This window comes from Podarcis cretensis (assembly GCF_951804945.1).
Source record: "Podarcis cretensis genome assembly, chromosome: 14".
Lineage (NCBI taxonomy): Eukaryota > Metazoa > Chordata > Lepidosauria > Squamata > Lacertidae > Podarcis > Podarcis cretensis.
In genome coordinates this window covers 22,852,983-22,877,681 of record NC_137183.1, presented here as the reverse complement: position 1 = coordinate 22,877,681, position 24,699 = coordinate 22,852,983, and the positions used below count along the sequence as shown (strand labels likewise).

General features: G+C 42.4%; 1 protein-coding gene across 3 annotated transcripts in view; it reads right to left on the bottom strand.

Annotated features, from left to right (window-relative positions):
- ADAMTS17 (ADAM metallopeptidase with thrombospondin type 1 motif 17) overlaps nt 1–24,699 on the bottom strand; it is a 188,599-nt gene that overhangs the window by 43,616 nt on the left and 120,284 nt on the right. For 2 of the 3 annotated variants that reach the window (XM_079954201.1, XM_079954203.1), the window contains 7 exons: nt 24,158–24,259; nt 22,773–22,918; nt 17,894–18,060; nt 16,962–17,089; nt 14,062–14,182; nt 10,877–10,951; nt 4,397–4,477 (listed from right to left, as the gene is read on the bottom strand). In XM_079954201.1, coding sequence (XP_079810327.1) covers nt 4,397–4,477; nt 10,877–10,951; nt 14,062–14,182; nt 16,962–17,089; nt 17,894–18,060; nt 22,773–22,918; nt 24,158–24,259 — 820 coding nt within the window. The remainder of the gene's footprint in view (nt 1–4,396; nt 4,478–10,876; nt 10,952–14,061; nt 14,183–16,961; nt 17,090–17,893; nt 18,061–22,772; nt 22,919–24,157; nt 24,260–24,699) is intronic. The other variant, XM_079954202.1, reaches the window with a different exon arrangement.

Sequence of the window (24,699 nt, the reverse complement as noted above, 5' to 3'; positions counted from 1 at the left end):
AGGAAAAAATAAGCAGTTCTGCACATCCGAAGCATAAACAGGATCTGTGTTGTGCTGATTAGCTGGCCCATCATGATACCAACCCTCCCCCCACCCCCAAATTTTTGCCATCCCATTTTTGGAGCACTTTGACCTTTACTTTTAAAACAACAACTGTACACCATATTATAAAGACATTTACTCCTTATACATCACACCTATTTTAATTAATTTCCCACAGAGATCTGATAATTTTTACAGCTCCTTCCTCTTGTCAGATTTTGCTAATGAAATTACCACAAAAGTGGCAAAATTTTGTGTATCAGCATGCATTACTAGGAGTTAGATGGTTAAAATTCCTTACTAACTATGGTAAAGGTAAAGGGACCCCTGACCGTTAGGTCCATTCGCGAATGACTCTGGGGTTGCGGTGCTCATCTCGCTTTACTGGCCGAGGGAGCCAGCGTACAGCTTCCGGGTCATGTGGCCAGCATGACTAAGCCGCTTCTGGCGAAACCAGAGCAGTGCATGGAAACGTCGTTTACCTTCCCGCCAGAGTGATACCTATTTATTTACTTGCACTTTGATGTGCTTTCGAACTGCTAGGTTGGCAGGAACAGGGACTGAGCAACAGGAGCTCACCCTGTCGTGGGGATTCGAACTGCTGACCTTCTGATCAGCAAGCCCAAGAGGCTCAGTGGTTTAGACCACAGCACCACCCGCGCTACTAGGAACTAGATGGTTTAAACTCCTTACTAACTATGGTAGTGCTCAGTAATCCATCCTAAGCATGACTGTGAACATATGACAATGCACACATATCTTAGGTTTTTTTGCTATGTGTTTAATTTGTAATAATCCCCTGTTTAGGGAAGTTTTTAATGACTGATGTTTTAATGTATTTTTAATCTTTTGTTGGAAGCCACCCAGAGTGGCTGGGGAAACCCAGCCAGGTGGGTGGGGTATGAATGAATGAATGAATGAATGAATGACTATTATCTGTTGGCCTGTAAATTGCAAAATTGCATTTGTTTGGATGCAATTTAGTGGCTGTTCTGTGATTGTAATAAAGAACTGAACTATCTATCTATCTATCTATCTATCTATCTATCTATCTGACAACAAATTATTGTAAAGATAAATGAATGTTGAAGCACTCAGTCTTTTTTTTAAAAAAGGACCAGCCACAGAAAAAGGACTGCCACCTAGGCCAGCTTGCCCTGCAGATGCAATTTGAGCTACATTATGTCTGTCTTCACCCTAAGTGACATCTGACAAAGCTCAACTGGCAGTAAGCATCCAAATTAATCCAACCAAGACAAATAAAAATGCTGGCTTCCAAAAGCAGGACTTGCAATGCCCCAGAACACTGGCAGTCATTGTTCTCCAATGCTTTGCTATGTCAAAGTCTTCCGTGTAGGCGTAATTTTAGTCCACAAAACTGGCTGCCGGGTAAGCAGAAATGAAAGCAGTAGCAGGCAAGAGATCAAAGAATGGCACGCTGTAATCTTGGATGCTACTCAGCCTCCTGGAGGAGACGAACCTGAAAAAAGTGTTGTATTTGTTGTAGAATGCAGCTTCCTGAGCATCCCAGCTCCCATTTTAAAAATGACAAGTCTCTAGCTCTTATAGGTATGAAATAGGGCTGGGCGGGTGCGGGCAATGCCTAGACTAGAGAAATTACAAAAGCCAGAGAGATGGTTGACCATTTCTATTGATCAGAGGCTTCTTGCATAGACAAAAAGAACAACAAATGTGTTGACCTGCGTAATCCAAGGTTGCAGAATCGAAGTTTTTTTTTTTGGTATTCAATTTTGTCACCATCTCCCCAAAAACATAGCATATCTCTGTCACCTCAGGGTTTATTCACATTTGCAACTGCACCAACTGACAGCACAGAAGGGGCTTTGATCAGCCACAGGACATAGAGGAGATCACACACAAGTTAAGACAAGCATTTTGATGTGCAGCCTATATCATATCCATTTATTTATTAGGAACATTTTGCTCCTTTAGAAAGCTCAGAAGGGCAGATGTGGTGCTTCCACCTATGTATTGATGAACCCCACACTTGCTTAGCTTCACCATTCTTTGAGGATTACAAGCTCCTAGAGTCTAGACCAATCCCCTTGTAGGGATTGTAGGTGACAGTGCAACTGAACCGAAAGAACACCCCCTGCCCTGTTTATTATCATAAATTTATGTAATATATTTGAATGCCCTCTTTTCAAGAAAAAGCTTCCAAAAGCCAGCCATGCATCAAACATACAAGAAAACACAGTTTAAGGCAATAGCATACACTCTCTCTCTCTCTCTCTCTCTCTCTCTCACACACACACACACACACACCAATACAATATTTCAAACCATTACTAAAATTGAAGGAAACCAATTCTAAACCAGCATATTAAAAATATCAAAATCAGGCAGAAGGTGGAAGTTCTGTAGCTCACATCTAACCAGTGGCAAAAGGAAGTGGTAAGAAGACAAGTTTTACCTAAGGCCTGTTTGAAACCCATAAGGGATGCGGTTTGTTTGCTGTCCCATGGAATTGCATTCCACAGTTATGCACCCTTTCCCATTCCTCTGTCAAATTTGTAAGGTTCTTGGGACATGTCATCTTATTCTTACTCTGTAAAACTGTTGTGTACATGGATGCCAATAACCACACCCTATCATGGTGAATTCAGGTGGTGAGTGCAGACAGAAATGAAGCCAAAACAAGGAGGGAGGAACCAAAATATTCAGGGAGACCTCAACAGTTGCAGAACACAAAAAAGTGTTGCTGGTCTCTCTCTCTCTCCCCCCCTTATCCCCCCCAACCAAACCCCAGAGTCCAAGAGTGTCTGTTGGAGAAGTAAAATGGAAAACTTTTCTGTGGAGTGAATGGGGGAGTAGAAGGCTTGAGTTGCTTCAGTATCAGATGTGCCTCAGTAGCCACAGAATGTTGAGTGGTAGTTGAAAAAGAAACACTTGAACAGGAGGGCATGACTGCCTGGTATCATTAACAAGAGCACTGAGCAGGGAGTGAGGAAAGGCCAGGGTGGCTACTTATACATTGAAGAAAGGAAGTAAGAAATGCATTGCCACAAAGGCGGACACATATTTACATATGTCTATGTACAGATGCAAATTTAAAAATAACTACTATATTTGAAATACATAGACTATAGCAGCGAGGACAAGGGCCAGGTAGCTTGTGTGCCTACTCAGTTTGCTGTCCAGGGTCAACTCTGAAACTCCTGCTCTCCTTTATTATGCTTCTTTTTATCTTTAAACTAGGAGGGATAACCCTTTAAACAGAGAATTCCCCCAAACACAGAAATACGCTCTGACAGTGGTTCAAAGAGAGGACACCTTGGCACCTCAGGAAACACTACAGCATTCTGATATAGGTCCCAGCTTTCAGTAACAGTGGTACTGGTAATGATAATGTTTAAACAATTACAGTTGTAGCTATCACTTGCCCCTAAAATCAACTCACATTTATCAGTCCTAAAAGGAGCCCTTGGGACGTTTGGGGATCAAAGAGCAATGGCACATGACAGCTAGTTACAGAAATCAATATTACTTCCTCTCTTACTTTGAGTTGTATCCCAAGTTAGTTGAACTTGGAGAAGACCCATATAAATTAATATGGGATAGTTTCTGCCTCACACTGGGCCCATGAAAGGGTTAAGTTGAAGCAGCTTCAATGAGTCGCTTGGTTAGGACCTCATTCCCCTCAGAGGGACTTAGAAGCACTTGTAGTCTTTGTTCTCTCCCAGGTTAGTCCACTTCTTTCTTTTGGAAGAATGAAGATATAAGAGCAGGGACCATCTCTGGCTTCCAGCTCCCCAAACTCCAAGTGGTAAATCTTCCCAACAGGAAGATCCACACAATCTGCTTTCTTTCATTAACATGAAGATTGCATGTTTTGTTTCTGAGATTGTAACTAATTATTTTCTCTTGAAAACCATTTCGGAACCTCCTTTTTAAATCTTTCAGCTCACTGGATGGAAACATGTTTAAAGCCTCATTTCTGTGACTTCTGATGTTTTGTGTGTAAAGTCTTTTACTTCTTTAAAAAGCATAGTGTACGTGGTTCATTTTAGCCTAAGCTTTTCCCCCTAGCAAACACATGTGAAAAGGTGGATGGGAGTGGATACAATTCTTGCCCAGGTTGAAAACTGCTTGGGGCAACCAGCCATTGTGAATCCCTGCAAAAGGGAGACAAGGGGATTAGATGATTTCCCAATATCTCACCAAATCTCTCTCTCAATAATTAATGAAGTCAATGAACTTAGATCTATTAATTTTGATGGGTCTACTTTGAGTATTTCTTGGCTGGAGACAATTCGCTGTATTTCAGGATAGCAAAGTACGAGCATAAACAAAAGCGTAAGATCAAGACACCAGTTCTTTCTTTCTCTTTTACCCAGAAAACTGTGGGCAGGTTTATCCTCCATCACACGGATCCGTCGAGCCCCAGCTGGGATCACTGCTGCTTCAATGTAACCTGGGGCAAATGAAAAGGACACACTGATCATAGTATCTCAAAAAACAAATAAATAAGAAAATAGACACTGGGTACTTGTGATTTAACATATGAACTCCATAATTTATTTTTTAAAAGCCAATTCCAATTCACATTTTGAAATGTTATGATGTGGCATTCAAGTTTCAGTGTCATGCAATATGACCTGAAGAGGAGGAAGAAAATATCTCTGGGTGCATCTTAAATGTGCTTCCACATCTGAGATTACGATGAATAAAAGTCTAGTTCGTTGATGTACTTTGTGCATGTTGACATTATCAGAGACATGTCAGGTTCCTCCAGGAGCTGCAGATATAGGCTTATGATCCTAAATCAACAAACTTTGTTGACACAAGTAAGATGCCCCCTGGTATTTCAGCTACACCTCCTTGACCAGATAATTCATTAGCTATTTTTGTTTGCAGGAAACTGCTTCATATATCTCTGTCTATAAGTAGGGTGGTAGGTTACCCACCTCTCAGCCTCACCTACTGCAAATTTGTTGTGAAGATAAAACAAGGGGAGAAGAAGCATGTGTGCCACCTGAGCTCATTGGAGGATGGGTGGGATAAAATTTTAATTAAACAAAAAATAAGTAAGCAAAGTCTGTTTAAAAGAAATAGCAATTGTGCTGAAGGTCTTCAAATGATCAGGTTTGGGAGCTGAGCTCCTGCTCGTGTATATTGAACTCTTGCTCCATGCCTGGCATAAAGGAAGAGCTGCTGATTTAATAGTTTAACCTGTATGAATGACCTCTGAAAAAAACAAACCCTCGGGTATGCTTTTTGCAAAGGTCCAAGAGCATTTGTTACTGATCATGGGCTTTTAAACAGCAGCATCTGCAGCAATCAAGTATTTGTTGGGTCAGCCCACTAGATGATATATTGCAAACCCTTCTTTCTCCAAACCTGTGGGGATCTCATGTTCATCTGGTCTCTGCTAGAGGCAACAAGTAGGAAAGTGATATGACCCAAGGGCACCTATTTCAATGTGCATTCTGAGTTTCCCCTTTTGTTCTTGTCTCACTCTCCTAACCCCAAGTTGCATTTCCATGTCACCGGATCTCCCCACCTTGACTGCACATTACCTTTTTCATTTTCTTCTCCCCTCGTCAGGTTACCAAGAGAAGCAGCCTGACCCCACCCCTGAGGGAAAATGGAAAACACAGTGGTAGCAGGGATCTGTATAAAGACACCAGTGAAGGCCAGCTGGATGGATGCAGCAGTTTAGTGACCACAAAACATGTTGCAATAATAATTGTCTTGCCATGTAGGGATGGACAAACGGGTCAATTTTCATTTCTTACCATTTCCCATTCCCCCCCCCCCAAATCTTATGTTCAGTTCACTACACTTCCATTATCAGTTTGCAAATTTTAAGCCCTCATAAAAATTCACCAGCATTTTATTACACCTTTTCCCTGATAACATTTTAACATGCAATTTTGCCTAATGCAGTATATACATTTTTTAAATCAATTTTTCCTCCTGTGATGCACTTTCATGTTTTCCCCTCACTAACATATGCATTTTTATCTGCATCTTGTCCTAATATATACATTAGTTATGGAACTGCATTGCAAAATTCAGAGAAAAGCAGTGTTTCTGTGTGCATTTTGTTCTGCAAAGTGCAAATTAGGCAAGTTCACATTAAAATTAAAGTTCACATTAAAGTGTGAACTGAATAGGATTTCTCCCCCATCCCCTACTTGCATGTAGTAGTGGGTTTTTGTTTAAATATGCTTTTACCACAATAATGTAACCCATAACAGTCAAACCAAACAGACATTTGACATATAGTATGGTGTTGGTTTTTGGCGGTTTTTTTAGTGTGCGCTGTCCAGTTCAAGACTTAAAATGATACTGCAGTCACCACACTCTCTAATGGCAAAACTCTTTTGCCAAAATTAATGCACTGACACGCACACCCAACCAACAATGACTACCAGACATGAACACATAGGAGATGAGTGATTAATAACATGACACTATTACAAGAATATGACACACATGACAATCACACCCTGTCACCACCTTGGAACATGCCCAAAATCTACAATGTGTTTTCTTAAAGTTTTCTTATTGTATTGTTTTTAAAAGAAAATTAATTCAAGTTATGTTTTGCCTGGCCCTGGCTCTCCAGGGCTTCCAAGCCAGATCCTTCTAAAATTGTGGCATCAAATGACTCAACATGCTGGACAAATCCAACCAATTTCAACATTCAGAGGGAAGCAGGGAATCTACCACAGCAGAAGAATTTCAAGAGAAAACCTCTTTATTTTAGGCCACTTTAAAAATGTAATTTAGGCAGGAAAACCAAGCCGTTTATTCATAAGCTTGATAAGTGACCCAATGAATTTTATTTAAATGTAATTCAAATTCTGGTATTGGTTGCACCATTACTACAAATCACGATTGCTTGGCCTTTACTGGATCTTCTGTTTCAAAGTTTGTTTGCCCACATGTAACATGTGGGAAAGCAACCCTTCAATGGAGTTTTTATCATCTCTGGCAAAATATCTGCACAGCCATGAGCTTCTGGCCACAGTAGACATGATGTTCAATGAAGCATTGGCATCCACACTGGTAAAAGAAAGAAAAGCTGGTAGTAGGCACACACCTCCATTCTCCCTTTTGGGGGAGGGCAATAGCAGATTTGGGGAGGGGTGTAATTTCATTGGGACCACAGAGGTAGGAAATGGGTAAGAATTCCTTCCTTCCAAGCTGGGGCCTCAACAACAACAAAAAACCCCACAGGTGCATTTTTATAAATTTCAATTGATGTGCTTGCTAATAATGCATTTAGCTGCTATTGTGTCTTCTTTGGGCCATAGGGCTCGTTTCTTAGAGAAGCTCAAGTGCAATCAATATAGACTATCCAGAAGGCACCAGACACCACAGTGTAGTTGTGTTGTTTCACAACTGCCTTGGACCATTGCTGGCTGAACTCCCATAGAACTGTGTTTCCATGGACCATTCAAGAATTATGGCATATAGATTTAGTCGCTAAAGAGCACGACACCTGTGGTTTGCTCCAGTTTCAGCCATAAACTCATTTGCTGAGCTGGGGCAAGCTTCAACGCTTCAGCCTCCCATGGACAATATGATAACAACAATGCATAATATAGTATGCAAAGCTCTCAAACTATAGCTCTTTAAAGCTATTGCCCAATCTCAGATCTAGCATACAGCTGAACATATAAAATGTGGATGTAGCAATTGGATGATTGACAACACCTGCAGGTGCAAACAGCTAGAGAATTGGGATAGGCTGGTGCTCTCTGTTGGGTTTATTAAAGTGCAATATGTGAAACAGCTGGCCACCAATAGAGGTACAATGCTCCTGAATCTAATTTTTTGAAGAGCTCATGGTAAAACTCTTGGGCATGTTCCTTTGGACAAAAAAATAAAAAAGTTGGAGATTTTGGCAACAACAGATTACAGAAATCTAATCCGGTTGTGAATTCAATAAATCTACTACGGATACATGCAAACTTATTTCCACTATTGCTCTCTTGAGCTTTAGAATTCATTCATATGTTGCTTCACAAGGGATTAATAAATTAATGGAAATAAGCTTGCCAACATTTGAAAAAACCCCGCATCCCTGAATACCTTTTCCATTATATGCAAGCCACATTTCCTTCAGCACTTAGTACCTGCAGTTTCTCCACCAGAAAGGTCAACAAGTCTTTTACTTTGAGCAACTTAAATCCCAGTGCCAGAATTATGACATCCCATATTTTCAACAGTATCCAGCCTATTCTTCTAGGCTACGATGATTCAGGTTTGACAACATCAGTTATGGGATGGTACTATTGCCTACATGTCCTATCCATCCATCCATCCATTAACTTGAGAGCACTTTTGTTCTAAGGACGATGCTTTGAAGGAGCATCTCATCATTTGATAATTCATAGCACTGTACACAAGCATGCTCCACCTCGGGAATAGCGCTCTCTCTTTTTGGCATGCAATGATCTTTCTGGATAGCCTGCATTACATCAATGCTTCAGGAATGCAAAGCTGCGATTGAAGAGAATCCTGCATATAAATTATATGGTAGAAGTCAAATTAGAAGAGACACCTAAGCAGAGATAGAGGAAGGGAGGGATAAAGGGAGAACCAAGACTTTCGTCACCATGAAGATTAATATGTGAAGGGTAGCCTGTTGTATCTTCACTGAGAAGGCTAGAAATAAGTACCGGAGAGGGGATGGGGGGAGGAAGCAAGGTTGTTGAAGTATTTCTATTACTAGGCAAAGCTGTTTTCCCCAGCCAGCCAAAACCAGATGTTGGTGTGATTTTCAGTGAAGAAGCTGGTATGGATCTTTCTGGAAAGTGATCTCTTCAGCGGAACAGATATTATACCATGGCTGTAAGTGCTGCAAAACTTGCAAATAACTTTCCTTCCCACCTCATGTTTCAAGTTGCGTGGGTCAAAAGAAAACCCAATTTCTAAACAAGCCTTATTGCACCAATGTAGGATGCAAAAGTCCTGGCGCAACATAAAGAGAAACTTCCAGGAGAGCAGACCCACCCACAGCGGCTTTGCGCATGTGGGACTGCCAGTAGTCCTACCGTGTGTGTGTGCATGGGGGGAACGGAACAGGGATAAGCAATACAAGCCTCAGAAGGTTGCTGAACGGAGCATTTGGACATGCACATGCTGCATTTGTGCTGTGGGAACTGCTCTGGCTTTCAATCAGCCACCTTGTTCAAGGTCTTGCTAACATATAAAACTCTGAACAATTCAGGACCAGGTTACCTGAAAGACTACCTGCTCCTCTGTAGGCCTGTAAGATCACTTAGATCTGGGGAAATTACAGTATATCAAAGGGTGGTGACCTGGAAACAGGCATTTTCTACTTTTGCCTGTACTGCAGAATGCCCTTCCCCTCTGCCAAATGTGATCCAGCAACCATCAGAGGAGTCAGACATCTTGTGAAGACTTGTCTTTTTGCCTTGGCTTTCCTCGACCCATAAGATCGGGCCTTGTTTTAAGATGAATCCCTGAATCTTTGTTGTATTTGCTTTTATACTTTTTATTGTTTTTATGTTGTATTTTTGTTTTAATGAACAGTGTTCTATATTGCATATAGTGCTTAGAGATTTTAAAAACATTAAGTGGATTTAGAAAAGCTTTAAAATAATTAAAACAAATAAGGAGCATGCGAGTATAAGCTGATGTGGTCCTGACAACTAGCAGTCCAACATCTGGAAGGCAATAGGTTCCCATAATTCTTATTTTCCCCTTTTCCATTCAATATTCCAGCTCACTCCCACACATTTTTAGACCCCAAATGGGGATATATAAGATTGGTTGTGTGTCCTTGAGCAAAGTGCACCCCCCTCCGTTGCTGCTCTCTGCTGGGCTTTGTGTAAGCTTCTCACCTGTGTGGCAGATGCATAGAATAAGAGATGGTGAGCTCAAACATTAGTCAGGACTATAAACTCACTGGGCTGCTCAGGTGAAAGGCATAAACTCAGTGGTGTAGTTGTCAGGGGTCAAGGCAGGCGGAGGATCAAAGATACGCTGCTATTTCTGTAGCAGTGTCCCTGTCTCCAGCCAATCAGCATGAAAGGGGAGCTCTTTACCCACTGTATGTTCCAAAGCTAAGCATTTAGGAACACTGAAAACATAAGGTGTGCAAGTTCTGTTATGTACAATGGAACATCACAGAAGACAAAGCACAGTATGTGCTCAGAAAATAGTAGATCTAGCTAAAAGGGAACCCAAGGAGATCAGCATTGATTATTACAATTCATACCTCATTATTTTTATTGTTTAGGGAAGCTTTTAATGTTTGATGGACTACTGTATTTAAATGTTTTGTTGGAAGCTGCCCAGAGTGGCTGGGGAATCCCAGCCAGATGGGCGGGGTATAAATTATTATTATTATTACATTCTTGTATAATCTTAGAAGGGGCATGGATGTGAGGGTGTGTGGCTGTGACTATCACGAAAGAAACCTGCACCTCTGACTATGCCACTAAACTACTGAATAATCTAGCAATTTACCCTATTTGTTCTATAAGCCCTTACAGCTGAAACATAGCCAACTCTAAAAGTTAAGGGTTACATCAGAAAGACCAAGGCAAAAAACAAGGATAATGAATTTCTCAAGATGTGATTTTTCACAGAGGACAGCCAAAAGATCCTCATAAAGAAGGGATTTGTGCATTTTGGTTGCAATCCCGGCAAGTTGTGCTGAATATATATGCAAAAGGCTTTCACGTTTATCAACAGCTCTTCCTTCCTTTAGAACAATTCCATTTCCATGTTTTGATCCACCCAGAGGGGAGAGAGGGAGAGAGAGAGAGACCCAACACCAAAGAGCATCTACCCCAGAAGCACCACACAGAGCAACCAGGCTTCTTACACGAGAAACACTTGGGGACTCCCTTTGCCTTTGCCATCACACACGTGGAAACCTTCTTACATTGACTATTGGATACTGAGAAAAAGAAAGGAATTGGCATGGGTTTAGTTACAACACTCACTCTGTTTTCATGAGTCAGCAGTCATAAAATATGAAGTCATTCAGTGGAGCCCAGTGTGCAGATATTACACAGTTTCATTCCAAACAGCTTTTTGCTATATCCAACACAGTGCCTGCAAGTGTAACTCTAAGCAGAGGTGTCGCCAGCATTCGGCAGAATTGTGCAATATAAGTAAAATTTATAACCTGTTGCATTTTTAAAAATGAATTATTTTCTTATAAAATTTAAATATCTGACCAAGTTCAATTATAACTTTTAGAACGGTTTACATTTATATATTTTAAAAGGCAACACATTCTATTATAACACAAAATAAAAGAGCAGCAATTAACATTGCGTGCCCAGCCGCAGTCCCCTCCTCCCGGCGCGCCTAACTGCTGAGTAAAATGAATGGACACAACAACTGTCTGGGATTTAAACGGCCACAACTTTATTGATTTCAGCTGTAGGAAGCTTTGGCATAGGCATTGGGCGTGTATCCCTCTCAGCCCCCCCCTGCTGGGGGAACTGAGGCATGACAGGGTCTATTTGGGGGTGGATCCACTGCAAGGGACGCGGGTGGCGCTGTGGGTTAAACCACAGAGCCTAGGACTTGCCGATCAGAAGGTCGGCGGTTCGAAACCCCATGACGGGGTGAGCTTCCGTTGCTCGGTCCCAGCTCCTGCCAACCTAGCAGTTTGAAAGCACGTCAAAGTGCAAGTAGATAAATAGGTATCGCTCCGGAGGGAAGGTAAACAGCGTTTTCGTGCGCTGAAGCAACTTAGTCATGCTGGCCACATGACCCGGAAGCTGTACGCTGGCTCCCTCAGCCAATAAAGTGAGATGAGCGCCGCAACCCCAGAGTCGTTCACAACTAGACCTAATGGTCAGGGGTCCCTTTACCTTTACCACTGCAAAACACAGATTTACGTGGATGGCCCCCTATCACCGAGGGAAGCTCTATGGCCCGCTAGTCCTAAGCAGTAGGCTCTTTGGACAGACACTTCCCTCCAGACCCCTCTAACGGGGTACCCTGTTAACACCACCGCAGGGAATAGGGGTGGGTGAATCACCACTTCACCACACCCTGATTAGATGAAAAACTACAGGATTCTACCCAAGGCCTAAACCGCCAAAGTTGTGACTAATGCTATGGGGAAGGCGAAACCTGCAGAGCAAGGAAAATTCCTTCCTGGCTCTGAAAACGGCAACCATCACAAGACTACAGCAAAGCCTGGCTAGTGAAAAGAAATGGTTAGAGCAGTAATCGACTATTAATGAAGGGAAGGGAAGGGTGGGTGATGCTCCCAGCTGACTGGATGCTGTGCTGAGTGGTTGGCTGGGCTAAGTAGATGGCCATGCCCCCCTCCCCCCGGGCCACCCATGGATTGGCTCATCTGAAGGAGGGGTTTGGCGAGAACCTGTGAGCCTCCGCGGCAGCAAGAGTGGATGGAAAAACATTCTAAAATAGTGCTGTATGTCTGGGTGAAAGAGGAGGCACCGCGTCAGGCTGCAACCGCTACTCACAGGCAAGAAGGTAAGTGGTCATTAAGAGCAGAAAAATATTAAGCAGTTCTAGCTGCCACCACCTTTAAACACAGCACCAGAGGAGATACCAAAGGCCCCCCATCACTGCCACCGATCATTGTCCTTGTGGATTATGGCATGGTGCTGCCATCCTTCAAGAATGTAGTACCTGAACCACTTGGTTATTTCTAATGTAGCTTCATGCAGTATTTTAACCAGTTCTACTTGTAGAACTTCTACTTGAACTGATATTCAATTGCATTTTAATTTTTGCTTGTCGTGCATTGCCCTGAGTTCTTTTTGAAGGAAAGGTGATTCATAAGTAGCCTAAATAAAAACATAAAATTCTGATATGCTATTTCACAGTCTATCCTTGGCCCACCTTGGAGATATTAGTAGTCATGGCAGATGCGGCCAAGTTAGGATTATGCCAAACACTGCAACTCTTAACGGTTAATCCCAGAGGAGCTTTGTTGCAATGAATGGGAAATGCACAAGAGAATGGATCTCAGACATTTTTATAAATTGTTTTATTATTTTAAAGAACTGTACCCTTACTTTATTCCCCCTCTCAAAGGGGATCCAAAGCAGTTAATAAAACAGAAAATATCATTCAGTATTCAAAAACATGTTTCACATACACTGTTCCTAACAACAGCAATAATAAAACCAAAATATTAACATAATAAATCAACAACCCATAACAATTTCTGGGAATTCTTTGAAACCCCTAGCCAAGATTGTTCCTTGTGCACCAACCAATTAAAACGATTGTGTCAATGAAAGTGGGAGGTAGAGTATTGCCAAAAAAGAGCACATAGATTTGCATAAAACATGTACATGCTGTTTTAGTTATTATAATCAACATAGAAATACAATACATCTCACCACAGTGGAAAAGACTGACCAAGTGATTTTTATGCCTGGCCTGCTAACTGTTGCTGGGCAATTTCAAGGCCTCTGCTTTCCTTTTTCTGGTTCTTTATCTTGAACCAAACAGAAGGCACCTTGCAATGAAGGACTATCCTCTGGAAATCCTTTAGATGGAGGAATGTCATCTGTAAAGTAGGACACATAGCCACCCAAGGGCTGCAAATCAGAACACTACAAGTTCATAGTACAGTGGTAAGGCAGGCAAACACATTGAGTCTAAATAGTAGTTCACAGCATGCCTTGTCTGCCACTTGTCTTCACTCTTGATCTGCTTGAGCTTTGGACTATGCTTCTGTTCATTGTGAAACAAGATGGAAGCACACAGGGAACAATAATGACCAGTAGATTCAAAGCTATCCTTCTGAAATCTGACAGTGCAAGGCAATAGCCTTGGGATGCAAAGACCTTTGGGGCAGAGTGTCTTGAAACCGCAAAGTCTGAATCAAAATTGAGTGACTTCAGTCAATACCTGTATCAAGCTGAGTATCACATTGCTGTTGACAGGTCGAATTTCTTAACTTTGCCCTCAAACTGCAGCACATGCCTTAACTTCTGCAGGCACAGACTTTTTTTGCATTTCACTTCTCCCATGCCAAGCTACTGAGACTGACCAGTATCTACTCACCCATCCCTTTAGTATGGTTGAAGTCTCCTTTCACCACTTTGCAGGTTTTGCCATCTCCATTGCAGATGCCGCAACGATCTTCTTTGGCAGCTGATCCGATGATCCCATCACAGCCGATTTTCTAATGGTAACAAGAGGTTCTTCGTTATTTTGATGGAAAATATTTGCAAAGGGGTATGTTTTGATTAAGCATGGGACTGGATGTTAGAAGAGGTGTTGTTGGGTAGGGCCAAAGTTGCTGTTAGAAAGGGAAATTGCAAAATGGATCTATTAAAAAATCAATGAGAATCTTGCCAACACTCTGCCCTTCTCTGGCCTGATTCACTTCAGCATTTGCCAACCCTAGGTGGAGGTTGTGATTGGTTGCAGCTGGGTATGGGGAGGAGTTCTGGAGAGTTAGTTTTGTGTTTTCACCTAATATCTTACGGTGTATATGAGTGTTTTCCTCCCTTGTGAACCTGTAGGTTCCGCTTAAGGGCCTGCCACTCAATCTGGAGAAACCGGATGACTCCTCCCCCCTGAAAAGGATACAAGAATCTGAAGACCATGCCTGTCTCCAGAATGGTGAGTCATCCCTATCAGGAATATCATTCCCCCAATCTGTAAACTGAAATTCACGGTAAGAAAAAGCCCCCCCTCTCCCCAATATGAATGCTTGTATGTTATTTTCACTATGATATGCATTTACACACACAATTTACCCTAGTACTGTATATACATTTATGTACACATGGAGAACTGCATTGCATATTTTGTAGAATTTTAAAAAATGACTGTGTTCTGCTTGTTTTGGAAAGTATAAATTAGGCAGCTTTGCCTTTAAATGCAAACTGCATCAAATTTCTCCTCCGTCCTTAGACTCCAATGCAGGTGTAATGGAACTACATTTTCTCCTGCCCCCTCCCCCACCTGGCACGGGTGGAAGGGCTGTGGATGAGGCAGTGGCTACTATACTCCATTAAATCCTGCCACTGCTGGTCAGGGATTTGGACTGCATCCTAAGTGTCTTTTGGCTCCCACGTACATCAGGGTCATTTAGCTGTTGTCTTGGGAGCACTGCCTTACGATATTGGGTGAGTGCCTTTTGCAAAACATCTGTGATGGCTGTTACAGAAATTTAGATGTTGTTAAATCCTTTCTTTTCAGAAACTTTTAAACTCCATTGGGAAAGGGCTTACATTTTGCAAGTAAAAAAGAAAAGAAAAAAGAATACTGTACAAGGGGCAAGATTCCAAAACTTGGGGTGAGGGGAAGCTAGAGGTGCTCTTAATAAACATTGCTATTCTAACCCGATTCTCAAATCATTCTTGTTTTTGGATATTTTCCAACACTCACATAGAACTTTAGAGTATTTAAAGATGCTATTATTGAATTCATCAACCAGCTGGGCTGTTACAAAGAGAGAATTATTGTATAAAGTAGAGAATAATGATCAGTGGTGGAAACAGTTGAATCAAGAAGAAAATACTTGTGCCTATTAAAAGAAGGTGTGTGCGTGCGCGCCTGTGTGCAAGAAATGCAGGCAACTGTGTTTTGTTTACTTAGGGTATATTTTTTACAACGAGGTCAGATAGTTCTCCAAGTAGCCTACATCCAGGTCACTGAGGACTTTACAGATTAAAAACAACACCCCAAATTGTGTCAATAAATTAGATGTTAGCAAACACCCACAAGAATCCAAAGAAACCAGAGGATGCACTAGACGTCCCCCAGAAGAAGCTTGAGCTATTGAGCAAATACCCTTGAAGAACATCACTTAACCACCTCCAGCTGTTCAAGTCTTATATACCAAGTGCACATCATCATGCAATATTGGGTTACTGCAATGCGCTCCATTTGGGGTTTCCCTTGTGCTTGATCTGGAATCTATAGTTTGTGCAGAATTCTACAGTACAATTGCTGACAAAAGTGAAACCCTGTCAGCATATAACACCTCTGGTCAGAGATCTGCACTAGCTGCCAATGTGCTACCGGTCCAAATTCAAGGTGTTGCTATTAGTATATAAAGGCTTTAATATAGTGCTTCTTAAATTTGGGTTCCCAGCGGTTGCTGGACTACAACTTCCATCATCCCTAGCTAGCAGGAACCAGTGGTCAGGGATGATGGGAGTTTGTAGTACAACAACAGCTGGAGACCCAACTTTGAGAAATGTTGCCTTAATACCTTTGGACCTGCTTACTTGCGAGATTGCCTTACCCCATACACGCCCACTTGGCTGCTTCAATCTAGAGAACAGGCACTGTTACAGGTGCAACATAATACTTCAATGCATTTGTAAAAAACAAAACAGTCTTTTAGGGTGGCAACACTCACACTTTTGAATGTTCCAAATAGTTGGTTTTCACTGTTGTTGTTTTTTTACCAATAATTTAATTGTTTTATTCTTTTTGAAAAACATGTTGAGGTTGTAAGTGGTATATAATTCTTGTGAGATAAATGAAATAAAATAAAATACACAATGATTAGCATAGAAACCTAACTTTGCATATATATGTTCAGGTGAACTTTGGTTCAATATGAAAACGTCTTCATATCCTGCATTTTAAAAGACTGCGCCATCTGTGCAAATTCACATTTCTTCTACCTTTCAAGAATTCTCACTGCAGCAGGAAGATGTGACCTTGGGGCATAATTTTCATGTGGGGGTATTTTCAAATAAACAGTTCTCGACCTGAAAACTGAGGCCCTGTGGTCCTGCAACAGGATGTAATCACAGCTAAGCATAGTCACAGTTCTAGCAATTCCCTGAACACACTTTATGCTGCCCACTAGCCTTTCCCAAGAGACATGCCTTTGCTGAAGCTTAACATATCATCCTCATTATTATCATCTTCCATAGTTAAGCCATGCACAAGGCAAATATTATTGCTTAGAGAGAATAACAAAAAAGTTACTCCACCTGGCACTTGCCATGAACGCAGAGGTCAGTCTCATAAGGCCCGCATGGTGTACCATCAACTACCCTGTCAGACACCAACACAGGGGAATCCTTTCCAAACAGGGAGCAATAAAGTTCACAGGGCTTATCTGAAAAACAAATACACACGTACACACAAAACACCATGCAAGAATATTGACTTTAGTCATATCATGTACCCAAAGCACTTGAAAATTATTGGGACAAGTATATGATATACAACAAATAAGATGGTACTCAATTAATGTGAACTGTCAGTGAAAGAATTTATCCTTGTGCAATGGGACTTCCTTTCCTTCTCTTCAGATCTAGGGGACCAGAGTGGGGGGGGGGGAGTGGGAGGATGTTCCACTGCACAAGCAGAAATTCTTATGCTAGCAAATAGTGCTACTTTGGATACAACCCACTATTTTGTATGGTAAAAAATGTAAATTTACATGTCTTAATTTACATAAACATGGAGACCAAACCCACAGGCAATGCAATTCCGAATGCTTGGCCCCCAACAATCACACGGAGCACCATAGAAGAAAATACAGTGCAATAGCAGGTTTAATTTGTTTTTATAATTATAACAGTTGCATCTGTTTATGTAACTAGATATTACGTTGCTATAACCTGCCCTGAAACTTTATGATGAAAAGTGGGCAAAAAATCTTATAAACCATAAAATAAATATAAATCAGCAAGTTGTATTATCTAAGCTATCACCACCAAAACAACAGTACTGGCCTATTTGGTCATTGAAAAGCCAGCACAGTATATATTCTAAATGAATTGCCACACGTGTATATCACTCAGTTACTCCAAATTAGTAAGTTTAAAATAATACATAAACAAAACCATAAAAATAAAAAACAGTACTGAAGGGTGGGAGGCAGGGGGAAATAATGTACAAGCGTACAGAAATGTACCATCCATGATGACAGCAGTCCAAAGGCTTTTCTTCTTGTTGGTGTACCTCTCATGAGTCTGGCACTGCTGGTCTCGGAATGTGGGCATCCCTTTGGGGCAGGGCAAGTTTTCACAAACTGTGTGTTCGACACTCATGCCACGGCAGTTTTTGCCTCCGGGTCCAGGGCTGTTAGTGGAGAAAAGCATGGGTAGCCATTAGCAGGAGATAGCTAACGGATCATAAATGCAATGCTGTTTTCAGGGTAGAACTCAGAGATGGAACTACAGGATCCCACTCAGCAGAGCGAACCAGAGGGGGCCCCACACACAGGAGGGCTGTTTTGTCATATTTGAAGTAACACACTTGTATGTGTTTTTAACCTAGCAAAGGGAGAATGTACTGTAGACCTTGGAAGCACATGTGTCTGTCTGAGCAGAATTTTAGCAATTTGAGTTGCTCTAAGGCTAGATGCGGGTGGCGCTGTGGGTTAAACCACAGAGCCTAGGACTTGCTGATCAGAAGGTTGGCGGTTCGAATCCCCGTGATGGGGTGAGCTCCCGTTGCTCGGTCCCTGCTCCTGCCAACCTAGCAGTTTGAAAGCACGTCAAAGTGCAAATAGATAAATAGGAACCGCTCTGGCGGGAAGGTAAACAGTGTTTCCATGCGCTACTCCAGTTTGCCAGAAGCGGCTTAGGCATGCTGGCCACATGACTCGGAAGCTGTACTCCGGCTCCCTCGGCCAATAAAGCGAGATGAGCGGCGCAACCCCAGAGTCGGCCACGACTGGACCTAATGGTCAGGGGTCCCTTTACCTTTAAGGCTAGATGAGCTCTCAAAGGAGGAAAAAAAGTAAGGCTTGTGAAAGACAACTTCCCAGGAGAGGTCTACCAAATATTAATCATGATAGGGAAATGGAACATCCATTCCCAGAGGAAGTATACCTCTTAAAATCAGCTTTGGGGAGCATCACCTTTAATCCCTGCTTCTGGCTTCCCAGTAGTATCTGCAAGACCCTCTGTTGTAAACAGAATACTGGACCATATGCACCCTTCTTGGAATCCAACAGGACTCCAACCACTCTTAATCCCAACCACTAAAATCAGTTTGTTTTTTAAACAGTGCCATGAAATAAGCAGCATTTGTGTCAGCAGAATTTTCTGGCCAGTTAACTGGGAGGTGAAGGTTAACCAACAAAACCACTAGTCCTCATTCCTCTCTAAAAGGTACCTTTCTGCTGACTACGGCACTCTAACCCTGGAAGCTGCCTGATGGGGAGTCAGAACAAGAGCCCATCTAGCCCACTAATCTCTATTGCAGTGGCTTTCAACCATTGGCCTATGGACCACAAGCTTCAATCAGATGTTCCATTGTAAGGATGCAGAACAATTGAGAATATCTGTACTTGGCCCTGGCCATTATTTATTTACTTTTCCCCTGATGATGGAAACAGGCTGTTTTGAGCAGGGCTGGCTTATCAAACAAGCTAACAAACAGTCCTCATGATTTTCATAGTATGCTGCTGGTGAAAGACTTGGGATCTTCATTACTTATCACCTTCAAGTCTAAATACAGAAGTGAGATAAATGCTGAACCTGTCCCAAGAGTAAAGCTGATAAACAACTTTATGTGAAGTTGACTTCACATGACTTTGCTCATGAAAACAAGAAAACCCACTGCATTTGAAAGAAAGACTACGGTTATTAAGAGTTATGCATGTGCTTTGGTTTACAGAACAAAAACGTTTATTATATAATCCATTAAGTTCCTTAGAATTTTTCAAGTGGTCTGGAGGTGGAGGAGCTTGTGAACCACAGATCTACTTCAATGGGTAGCAGCTGTCCAATATCTGAGGCAATGGTCCTTTGCAGCCAAAAGAGTCTTCAACCAGATGCTAGGAATTGACCCTGGGACCTTCTGCATGCAGAACATATGATCCAGCACTCAGCTACTGGACCTCCTTAACTCAAAACTCACCACACTGGACTGTCATTTATAACATCCACTTACCACCCTCATTGATTTCTAAAGCTCTTTACATTTAACACAGCTGCTGAGTTCTAGCATGCAAAATGGTTGCACAGTATGGGTGGGGAACATGATCTCTGTATACACAAGTTACCTTGTTAATAGAATCCGCTGAATAAAATCCAAACCCGAATGCTTTCCTGTCTCAGATGCTACATGTGGGAGAAGCTCATGCTAAGAATAACAGCTAAGTAAGAGCAATTTCAGTAAGAAATCAGTAAGAGCAAATCTCAGTAAGAGCTCAGTAAGAGCAAATTCCACTGTCGAACAGCTCAGTAAGAGCTGTTTGACAGTGGAATTTGCTGCCAAGGAGTGTGGTGGAGTCTCCTTCTTTGGAGGTCTTTAAGCAGAGGCTTGACAACGATATGTCAGGAGTGCTCTGATGGTGTTTCCTCTTGGCAGGGGGTTGGACTCGATGGCCCTTGTGGTCTCTTCCAACTCTATGATTCTATGATTCTAAAGCTCCCGGGATCTAATCCTCGTTATCTAAATAAGGCCTAAAAAATCCAATTCCTAAATCCTCTTTAGCCAGGCAGAATTTCCATAAAAGATTCCAATCTGCAGCTGGAACTCATCTGTGTCACCATGCCAGGAGCAGAGTGTCTTTTGTGAAAAACCGTGCCACTGCCAAACATACACACACACACACACACACACACACACACGTGTTTAATCAACAAAGTTGGGGAAGGGCCACAGCTCAGTGATAGAGCATCTACTATGAACGCAGAAGGTCCCAGCCCCAGGCTCCGTTTCTGGCATCTCTAGTTAAAAGAATAAGAACACAGGAAGTCACCTTATGGCACTGAGTCAGACCATCTAGTCCAGAATTTACTCTGATTGGCAGCAACTCCCTGTAATTTCAGGGGGGGAGGGGCTTTCCCCCTGCCCAGCATGGAGACCAGGTAGGATCAGCTTGCAAGTGGCACAAACACCCTCCTCTGCCTGAGGCCCTAGAGAGCTATGGATAGTCAGAACAGGCAATACTGAGCTAGATGGATGAATAGCTGGACATGTTGCAAGCCAACTTAATGTGTGCTTGTGCTCTTTTTTGAAAAGGAGTCAAATGCCTGTTAGAAATGAAAATACATCAGTGGCAAAGGAAGGAAGGAAGGAAGGAAGACAAAACTCTTGAGAGAGTAGTAGTATGGTAGCTAAGATGTTGAACTGTGAGCTAGCAAACTCAGGATTCCTATCCCACCTTTGCCACCAAATCACTCAGATGTTATTCATGTGAAGGAGCAATGTGGGGAGGAAAGGACTGTGAAGTCTCACCTCTGCCCCTGGCAGATGACTCGGGGTTTTCCCCAGCCCTGTCCCAGCTTCTGCACATTCCCTTTGCTGGGAAACAAAAGAGGGGGGGGGAGTGCTGTTGCACTCAGGTCATTCTGATGGGCTTGCTATAGGCATCTGGATGGTCACTGTGAGAACAGGATGCTGGACTAGTTGGGCCTTTGGCATGATCCACCAGGGCTCTTCTTATGTTCGTTTTCTCTGGCTCCTGGAACCCTGATAATGGAGGGCTCCAGGACTCAGGGTTGCCTAGATGCACAGGTTTCCCTGCCACAGACATCCATGCTAATTCCAGGATCAGAGGAGACACATGTCATTAGGGGTGGGGCCTGAGCCACAGCTCCTTTTACCCCTCCCCCTTGTCCCTTTAGTAATTTAAAAACGAACCCTCTGCAAAATTCATCAACATTTGAGTGTAAAATTCTCCTAATATACACATTTTTGCAAAGCAGTTTTTTGCAAAGCACTTTTTCTTAATATAACACATTTTTTGTATGTTATTTTCCCTGAGGCATGCAAATTTACCCAGTGTATGCATTTTTGTACTCTTTACGTGGTTGGAGAACAGCAGTGCAAAATTCAGGAAAAGGTAAGAATTTTAGGGGGAAATTCAGGAAAGTGGGATGGCTGGGTTTTGATTTGCATATTGTTTTGGAAGATTGAACAAAATCAATTTTCTCCTCCATCCCTGTGGCAGAGAACACCACCACCAACATTACTGAATTCCCCAAACGAAGTATTTTTTAAATCCTCAATCAATAGATTTGGATAGCAAATAAACCAGCTGCAGAAGAACAAAGAATGCAGACAGGAATATAAAGTGAACCTATATAGAGAGAGTGAAACAGGATCACGTGCCATTTACGAGCCAAGAACTTACATGAGCAAAAGAATGTGAAAAATCAGCGCAAAAATCTGGTGCATTAAAGTAAGGGGCACTGGGGAGATTTAGTTTTACTGAAGTGGATGCACACACTACATTTCTTGTCTGCTCAAGCAGATTTTGTTGACCTCAGATATCCACATAGCGTGTACCATCTAGGCAACTATAGATGAGACTGGCATACAGCATGGTAATTTCTGTGATTTTCATAGTATTGGGCCTTGAGCAATGCTGCAGCTTTGAGTGATGTGTGCTGCAGAGTTAGCTTATGCACAAAAGAAATGAGGAAATGGCAAGGAAAGCAAACCGAGCTACAAAGGAGACTCCTGAAGTAACGGCTGCATCTTTCGGCCTCTTCCACAGCTTAGTTTGTTTAATACATTTGTATACTACAGCTTTTATGGGAAACTCAAGGAGGCATACATAGGGTCCCCAGGACCAGGAGCTCTCCTGTCAAGGCACTCCTTTGGTTCAGCCAGAGCATCTGTTTTGCATGCAGAAGACCTTAGGTCCAATTCCAGGCACCTCCAGGTACTACTAGAAGATAACCCTAGCTGATACCCTGGAGAGCTGTTGCCAGTCAGGGTAGACTGTACTAAACTAGATGGACCAACAGTCTGACTCAGCATCAGGCAGCATCCTAGGTTACATGAGATGCCTTCAGGCTTTAATGTCTCCTTGGAATGAGGCAACTTACGGTGGATTGTCACATTTGCGTTGTCTGAATCTGGCACCGGTCCCACACGTCCTGCTGCACATGCTCCACTGGCTCCACATGCTCCAGTCTCCATCTACATGTTCGGGGATGGGAGTTTTGCTGACACACTCCCCAGTTCGGCACCACTGGAATGTAACAAGGGTTAGAATAGTGTGGTCAATGACTTCAATGCCACAGGTGCTTTGAGACCGATCAAACAAATAAGGGAATGGCTACAAGGATGAGGTTACAAGGATGAAGTGGAAGCACTTGTTAAGCTGAAATAAAGAGAAATTACAGGTATATACCAGCATTACCAACTCAAGGTGGTACACATGCTTCTCATCTTTGTATCTTCATATCAACCCTGAGAGACGGTGACCAGCACAAAGTCACTCAATGAACTTCATGGTTGAAGTGTGTGCCCATAGTTCTGGACCCTTGTGGTGGCAATATCTTTTTGAAATTGGGTAAATAAATATTGGAGATAAATATTTCTGAAGTCCTCCCAGTTGTAAAAACTGCAATCAGGGCCTTGAAACACTTTTGAGGTGATAGTATTATTATTTATTCAATTTATATACCGCCCTTTATCAAAAGCTCCCAGGGCGATGTACAACATTAAAAACACATCACAGAACATCAATGATAAAAACATAATAGGAAACATGGTAAAAAAACATACTGATAGGCAGCATAATAATAAAGCAATCATCCCGAGAAATATGCCAGAGGAAGATGGATGGGACCCCTCCTCCAGCTGTGTGTTAGTGGGCAGAGACAAAAGGGTTTATGGGATGTAGGATTTCAGTTTGGATGATGTAGGCAAGGAAAATCGTTTGGAGCACTATGTCGGCTGGCTGGGGCAGGCTCTAACAAAGAGACAGACAGCCTGTCTGATTTATCTGTTCCGAGACGCAAGCCTGCTCTGCTTACTGGAGAAGCAAGAGAACGCTGAGGAAGATTTTTTTTGGGGGAAACCTTAGCTGGAAGCCTGTAGTCAGCTGGAAGCCTGTAGTCAGCAAATACAGTGGTGCCTCGCAAGACGAAAATAATCCGTTCCGCGAGTCTCTTCGTCTAGCGGTTTTTTCGTCTTGCGAAGCATCCCTATTAGCGGCTTAGCGGCTTAGCGCTATTAGCGGCTTAGCAGCTATTAGCAGCTTAGCGGCTATTAGCGGCTTAGCGGCTTAGAAAAAGGGGGGGGGAGGGAAAAAACTCGCAAGACTTGCAAGACATTTTCGTCTTGCAAAGCAAGCCCATAGGGAAATTCGTCTTGCGAAGCGCCTCGAAAAACGGAAAACCCGTTCGTCTAGCGGGTTTTTCGTCTTGCAGGGCACCACTGTAAATAAAAAGACCAGGCCTGAATTCTCCCTTAGGGGGATTACCTTGTCTGCTCCGCATTCTGTGCCATCCAGAGGAGGGTCCAATTTGGTTTTGCAAGATGCGTCTCCTTCCACAAGGCACCAGAGACCAGCACACATCAAATGCTGCCAACATAAAAGCAAAGGCATTTTGTCCTTTTTTCTGGAGATATCAGCTATTTTTTGTGAGGGACGAAGTCTCTCATGTGAATCCAGAAGTATCTGATTGGCTTCATTTTTAAGCAAAGTGATATTTTCAAAGAACAACACAGTTATGTTTTCTGCACTGACCACCTAGGCTGGAAATATGCATCCACACACACACACTTGATTGTGGGAAATGTTACACTTTTTATTTCTACCATACCCCCCCCCCTTTCTCCTCCTCCTACCCCAAAGAAATAAAATAGATGCTTTTCGTAAACAATCTAGCTGCTTATTTTAGATTAATATGGGAGCTTGAGACTTCCCGATCTCTGCAACACCTCTCTTCTCTGCTCATAATCTGCACCAGTTTCCCCCCATCTTTGCCTTTATTGCGAGATGTGTGCCACAACCCCATAGTC